The 7940-nt window shown below is 40.0% G+C and overlaps 1 protein-coding gene across 1 annotated transcript in view; it reads right to left on the bottom strand.

The window, feature by feature from the left end:
• Positions 1 to 3196: 3196 nt before the first annotated feature.
• LOC104944778 (spectrin beta chain, non-erythrocytic 4-like) overlaps positions 3197 to 7940 on the bottom strand; it is a gene marked incomplete at its 5' end in the record, with an annotated part of 11842 nt that continues 7098 nt past the window's right edge. The window contains 2 exons of the mRNA XM_010770354.1: positions 3197 to 3401; positions 3510 to 3656. Coding sequence (XP_010768656.1) covers positions 3345 to 3401; positions 3510 to 3656 — 204 coding nt within the window. The remainder of the gene's footprint in view (positions 3402 to 3509; positions 3657 to 7940) is intronic.

Below are 7940 nucleotides of genomic sequence, written 5' to 3'. Positions count from 1 at the left end.
AATTTGTATTCTTTTTTAGAAATTTTTTTTTCCTTCAATATATCGCGATAAATATCGTACCGTGGACTTGTTATCGCGGTATTACCGTACCGTGAGTTTTTGGTATCGTTACATCCCTATTAAATATAGATTAAAGAAATATTACCGTTAACAATACGCATGCAAATAATGCATTTATAATCTCTATAAATCGACACCAGCAAATGAATACAATATCAGTCTGTGGAAATCAAATGAGGTGGTAGACATGGCTGAGATACAGCGTAAGAAGCCATCGCCTAGTGTCTGATGATTTACCTCTTTATTATTTTTTTTGTAAAATGTGCATTGAAACATGACTCAATTTGGTCTTCGTCATCTCTCTATCATCTGTAAACAATGACTGATGCACGTAAAAAGGAGGTCTTGTCCGAACTCTTAGCTGAACTCCAGAAATACTGCCCGTTGTCCCTAGACGATTAATAGTGTCAGACCAACCAGACAAATAGAATTATTTTCCCTCAAATTGGTAAATTGCTTTTCAAATGTCCATTTTTGAAAAATTAATAACTACAGTGTTTCTCTTCCTCGGCTGTCTGTCCCTCTCTCTCTCTTCCTGTAAGCATTTTCCAGTAACCCAGCTCTGCCTTCAGATGAGCACATGACCCATGAATCTATAATGGATGCAGCTCGGCGCACAGGCCTCACAGTGCTGCTTGCTCCACATTATATCACAGCATATCATTACACATCAGTCAGCCCATTTATCTACCATCATATGCCCACGTTACAGACATGCACACGGACAGCTACACACACTCACATTCTCTCACACACCAACGTCACAGTGGCCACTACAAAAGAAGAAATATAGAGAAAAGGCTATGTTCTGGGCAAAGGCTCACAGTAAAAATACAGAATGAGCAGAACATTAAAAGAGGAATTATGCTGTTTATTTTTAAAAAGGACCTTTTCGGTCATGCAAACAATGATACTCCTCTTTTAATGGATAATGCAGATATACCTTAAGTACTATTATTTCTCTTTTTTATGAGGGATGAAGGGTGATCTTCTCTCTGCATACATCCAATTAACATTAGTTTATGATATATACCATGCTCCAGAGAGACTTAGCAATTACAATGGGGTATATTCTTGCGTAATCTCGCAGTGTCACAAATCTGGCTGCCTTTCAAGATAATGTCAATTTTTAATGCTCATTTTATTGATTGTATAAAGAGATTCTGATACGTTGTCTGCCTTTCAGCTGTCTGATTAACTGACTAACATCCTCAGATTTAAACTCAACCGTGTCTTTAGAAGTCATACAGCATGTGCACAAAGAACTCAAAGGGCAGTGCTGTGCTCCATCACTCAGCTCCACCAGGAGATCAGTTACAGCCCTGCACAGGATGAGACTGCGGAGGGTTGAGTCATAATGCAACAGTCAACTACAGACATACCACCATATGAGTTTCAGTGAAATACACTCAGTATGCAATTTCGCTATTCACCAATAATATAGTCGTTTTCTGGCTCTTGTCAGAACAGAAGTCATGCCAAAAGCTGTTTATACAATCTACCTGCCTATCACCTGAACCGTGTCTATCACAACTGGACCTTCGGTAGACACACACTATTTTCTTCAACAGACCATTCTCTTTGAAAGTTTGCTTGTTTGTATGTAAGGGATGGGATTTTCACATCATTTAGCTTTCGTTGGCCCTACACCCTTTGACCGTTAGCTCCCCGGTTCCTTTTTAAAGAGTTACTTCCTGTTTGTACAGAGCTGACGATTTGTCCCGCGCCGATGTCAAGTCATCATATACACCAAAAATGAGCCTGTAGTCCGACATCCCTGGTTTATACATATGTATAAATATTTTTCTGTGCATGAATGCATGGATTTCTATACATTTGCAAGTTTGTTTTTTTGCTTCTGTTTTGATATAAAGAACTAAATTCATTTTGTATGATATGTTGATATCTAAAGAAACATGTACGTGACTGAAGCAGCATTTTTTTGCCTCTTTTAGCTTGAATTAAAATGCCTTTAATTGTGTAGAAAGGGCTCACGTAGACCGCAACTGCGTGTTGAAGCATTACACAAGTAAACAATTCCAGCTAAAAGATTGATTTGCGTGCTTTGTATTATTGTTTATTTCCTTTTTTGTAACTTGTATCTAAAGTTTTCTTACCCAAAAGTTTATTTTGATGTACATTCTGATAATTTAATAGAAAACAGTTCATGTTTTTTTCTGGGTGTCTTAACATGCTTTTGATTCCATACACAGCAGTATAACACCTACTGTAAGGTCATCTGTAGTTTTGATACGTTGTTGTTTTGTTATCGTCGTCACAGGCCAAACACAGAGGCTCGTACAAACAGAATGAAGTGTGGCGTTCCCTAAATAAGGATAACAAATCTGTGATGAGTTACAGGCTTCCTGAGGGAATCTGGCACTGAACCACAGTTACACTGAACGCTGCTGATGTCACACACACATCCAGATTCCAGACTGCAGCCAGTCAGAGTTGTGAACAGAAAGTGTGTCCAGTGAGAGCTGGACATGCAGCTGGGGAACCCTGGCCGACCAGATTACAGCTTCACACAGAGGCCATGTGCTGTATAAACCTCCTTAATATGAAACAGATCTTATCAGAACACAGAGCCTGCTGAAGGTTACAGCTCCCCTCTGTGTAATATTTTCTACCCTTGCAACTTGTTTTGGTATGCTTGATATTAAGAACATATAGCGCTTTGGTTTTTAATTCAAGGACTTGTGTATAAAACCGTTTAAGATAAATTTAACATTGAGTAATGAAATGGATGCGAAACTGGTGTATAAGCTTTGTTTACAAAGGTATGTCTAAAGAGAAACAAAAAAGTAACTATTTAAAATAAAACATTTGCAAAAATAATAAAGAAATAATGTTAAACGTCAACGACCAAACAGATAGTTAAGAGCTGCCATTCAGTATTGTCTTTGCTAATTGTGAGCCGCTTACATTTTACTATGGGAAATAGACAAACTAATGTAAACACTTTTATTTTTATTGTATTAATTGAATCTCTGCAGATACCTAATCATAAATAAAAATGCTGGTATTAACAAGTGTCACGAAGATGTCTGGTATCCAGCACTCATATATGCAACTGCTCAAAACAACATGTGACAACAAACAAAGCTTCAAATATGTCATTCAATGCAAAATATATGACCAAGTAAAACAAAAAAAAGGGGGACAGCGTCTACCAAACCAATAAATACTGAAACAAAAGGAAATAATAAAATATATACCTTAAGGAGCACAAATTGAGACATGTAAGGGGGCCCAAATCCATAGAAATGACTTGTGTGACTTTACTTCCTATAACCAATATGTACATTATTCTCAGTTATTACATCCTTCACCGCTTGCTGTTGGAAGAAACCCAAATCATTTATAATAAAATACACAAAAATCCTTTTCACTATTCCAAAGTGGCATTTTAACCTGCTCCAGGAAAAATGTAACTCAGCACTCACCTTTTCAATTTTGTCCAGCCATTCCTTATTCTGGGCCAGCTCGGCCATGAAGGCTTGGTGCTTAAGCCATTTCTTGTGAAGCTTCTGGGTCTCGTCTCGGCTGCTGTCCCTCGCCATCAGCATCTTCTCACACACCCAGTCCCCCAGCTGGCCCAGAGAGAAAGAGAGGTGTCAATCCTGATTCCTCATTTCAAACACATAAAAAACACTCTCATAAGTGCATGCTGAAAATGTGTCCAGTTTATAATAGATGCATAAGTATGATTGCATAAGAGACACTCCTTATCACACATTCATTAGCTTCTGGGAATACAGTGTAGATCAGCACACCAGCAGCAGGAAATACAAGGTCAAACACACACACATGAATGTTTAATGACGCACAGCAGGCACATGTTGGTAGACACACGTGTACCAACAAGCATGGCGGAAGGAATTCACATGTACACAGAACACCGCATCAACACACACCCAAACCCAAACAAGCCCTCAATACACATCCACTGTCCATCAAAGGTTGCAAATGATCAAAATGTAAGACACAGTAAGAACACCTCACGCCTGCTCTGACAGCATCACCAAAATATCCAGGTCAACATCAGCACCCTTCCTCAGCACCGTCCTCACACCTGCATGCAACACACTTCCACCTGCACCCTCTATCCTAACTGCAATAACTCCATTACCGGTAGCATTCATCGTGAACAGCCCATGGGATTGTGGCAGCTGCAGACAGCCGCTGGTATCCGCATCCTCGCCGGTCTGCCGACAGACACATGCAAACGCTATTCACCGCAGAGTCGGATAGAGAGAGAATGAGCAGAGGAAGAGCTATAGAGAAAGAGAGGTGCGTTTTTTGCAAAGATAGCCACACAAAAGGTGTGCTGAGAGGAAAATGCCAAGCAGGAGGGTAAATAACAACAATACAGGAGGCTGAGGAGACACTCCGGAGACTTCAAACTGAGGTTGCGCTCCACTCCCTCCTCCACTCTGTCTCTCTACTTGCTTGCTGTACGCTGAACCAGGAGAGAGAGAGGAGGGGTGGGGGCGGATCAGTGACGAGCGAGAGGGCAAGACTGAGGATGACAGAGAAGAAAAAAAATCTACCTCCTCAAAACAATAAAATGGCAGGCAGCCGAGCCAGCGCATGGGAGCCCCTCCCCTGCCTCACATCTTCAGAGTGTGGGAGAGTGAGTGAGTGATGGAGTGGGGGAGTGAGTGAGTGTGCTGCTTGTGTTAGGGTGGAGGAGGAGAGGAGAGGAGAGGAGAGGAGAGGAGAGGAGAGGAGCAAAAGATTGGGAGGCTGGGATATTTTGGGGGGGGCAGGGGATGCAGTCAGCGCCTCCAGGCTCACCGGTCACGGATAATGATGCTGAGCTGGGGAATAGGGGGAGGGGGGGGGTCTGCATGGTGTGAAAGCAGGAGGATGGAGGAGTGTGAGAGGAAAAGCAAGACAGGAAATCAGGAGCAGAAGAAGGTTTATTTGAGGTTTTTTTAGGATTGCAAAACACCAGTTACAAGCTCACAGCTGCTTTGTTTTATCCTCCTGCACTACACACTACATCCCCCCACCCCCCCTCTCTGCAGCAGTCAGAGGCAGTTCTGTCTCTGCTGCAGTGGTGAAGCAGAGAGAGGGGGAGAGAAACAGTGGATGTAAAGAGAAAAAAAGAGATGGAAGTGATAGTGGTATAGACAGGAAGTAGGGGATTGGACAGCGCACTGATTTATCCTGCATGATGTATTTGTAGTTTGACAGATATACTGCTCCTCCTTTCTTAAGAGGACAGGTGCCCGACTCCCCCTCTGTTTGTCACCTCCTTCACACACACACACACACACACACACACACACACACACACACACACCTGCTCTGGCCTCCCCCACAGAGGTCAGGGAGGGTCACAGCCTGATGCCCACCTTGAGACTGTGAATGAATTGAATGAGGGGAGAGGAGGTGAGAGGGAGTGTGTGTTGGGGGGTGGGGCGGTGCAGTATGAATGAGTATGAATGAGGGAGGAGGGGAAGTGTGTCTGACGTAGGAGGGTAAAAAAGGGACATAGAAAAAGGGAGGGAGAAGAGGGTTCATAGCCTCATCATCTGTCATAACACTATAACAGCTTCCATCATTTCAACTGCTGGTAACTGACTGATTAGGATGGACATTTTAAACATTTTATTGACTGAATTTTTTAATCAAAAAGAATCTGGTAATTTAAAAATAACTGAGCAGTCAATACAAAAAATGAAAAATAATTAAAGAACTACTAAAACGCCCTAAAATGTTGTATTTTCCAAGAAGTAGAACATTTCATTTTTAAATATATATTTCCAAATTGTGTGACAAGATTTCAAGATGCACTTATTACCAATGTTCAATGCTGAACAATATATGCTGTCAAATTCAATATTCTTTAACTATGAGTCTAATATATGGGGAACGCAGTTAGTCCCTGCTAAATAAATCTAGCTGTTTTGAAAATCAGGTTAGGGTTTAGGCTTTTTCAAGGTACTTTGTGAGTCTAGGACAAATGTTTAAAATATGAAGATTTATTTTTGTGTTGAGAAAAACACAGATTTAACTCCATGTTCCAAGAAATGTTCTTAACACGGTTTATCCTCAGGACAAAGCACAGATCCATAACATCTGACCTTACAAAAGAAAAGCTCAGTCTGTGAGTGGAGGGAATGCGTACGAGGGACTGTTGCATGTGTTACATCTATTACACAGACACACTGTGCTCAGCCATGCAGCCTTTGGGCATACACCTGCTCCTCTCCTGAAACAGAGTGGGAAGATATTGGCAAGTAACTGAACCAAATAGAAAAAAAACAATACATGACTTTAAAAAAATCATAAAAATAACTAATTAACCCAAAACATAAAAAACAGATGTTGTTTTGATTATGCTAATACATAGCACTGCTGTAGTTTGTGCTTATTCTAACAGCAATAGTGGTTTTACTTCGTTTTTTAATTCTCTACAGCAGTGGTTCTCAACCTTTTTACACCAAGTACCACTTGAGGAAATAGTTATCTCTCCAAGTACCAATGTTAAAATACAGTCTATGCACAGTTCGTGCAGGACTCTGAGGCAAATCTGTTCATAACAACATTATTTATTGTCAGCCACAGCTACATGTACAAAGGGCAGTCTCTCTCTCACTCATCACTCATTCACTCACACACACCACAAGTGAGAATATAAAGAACAAAATAATAACTTATTCTCACACAACAAAACTGTACATACATGTCATTTCCTATACCAAAGTTTGAATGTAGGCCTCCTGCAACAACCTACATTGAAACAGAAAATGTCCTATTGGGAAATCAGTTCCACAATAATAATGAAAGCCTCCACACTCTAAAAACGAATTCAGGCGACCTTTCAACTCCACTTAATTAAATGCATGGTTGCAAGATAAAAAATGTGAGTTAATTGATTTAGATAAACATTTTAAGTTGCAAACATTAATTTATAAGTTGCGTTGACGTAATAATGTTGGTTATTACATCAACTTAATATTGTGTGTAATTTGAACTCTGATTTCTGCGTTAATTGACTTAAAACAAAATTCAAGTTGTAGCAAGTAATGCAATTGGCTTGATAACTTAATTGTTCTACACCTTGAGTTAAGGATTTCAAGTCCACTCCCACTTAACATGCCTGGACAAGTTCCGACAGTTAAGACAAATAGAAATATACAAAGGACATTTTAATGTGAGTGTCATCTTTTGTCATTCAAATACAGTAGATAGCCTTGTAGTAGCACTGTATAGGCAAATTGCTGTTTGACCAAAATTAGCAGCCTTTGAACTGTGAATAGTTATGTGAGAGGATACAAAGTAGTAGAGGCTACTGTGAGAGTAAAAATACTTTGGTTACTATTTTGTGATATCGCTTTTTATTAAAAATGAATCTCGGTGAAGCAGATCAAGGACATGCTTCTTGAGGTAGGATCGTTATTTAGAGTTGTCATTGAAATGCAAGTTGTTGGAAGTCACCCATTCAGAATATATTAATTTAGGTCATTTCTCTTTTTTTCCTGTTTCAAAAATAGCACAATACAATTGAAGTATGCAGAGAACTATAGCTATCCGCTGCCTTGTCGTGTACCTTGGAGAAAAGGAAGAGGACCTTTTCAAGGAGTTTAGCGACGTAATTAAAAATCTTGAAATAAAATAAAATCCATGGGCAGAGTGTAAAAACACAGGACAAAAGCACTGCTCTCTGTCAGTTACATTTTGAAGCATATTGCACTTTTGGCCACACCCCAATCAATAATATCTTCGCAACGTTCAGCATGGATAGGTGTTGACAGCAAAGGCATGGGAAAAGGATTGCGTACAATTTGAAAAGTGGCTTCTGTTCTTCACTTAACCATTTCAAATATTGTATGTATGCAACAAATGATGAGAAGATACCACTA

The sequence above is a fragment of the Notothenia coriiceps genome, unplaced genomic scaffold, assembly GCF_000735185.1.
Source record: "Notothenia coriiceps isolate Sejong01 unplaced genomic scaffold, NC01 NC01_scaffold00008809, whole genome shotgun sequence".
Classification (NCBI taxonomy): Eukaryota; Metazoa; Chordata; class Actinopteri; order Perciformes; family Nototheniidae; genus Notothenia; species Notothenia coriiceps.
The sequence above is the reverse complement of the archived record's forward strand: the minus strand, read 5'-3'. Positions and strand labels throughout refer to the sequence as shown.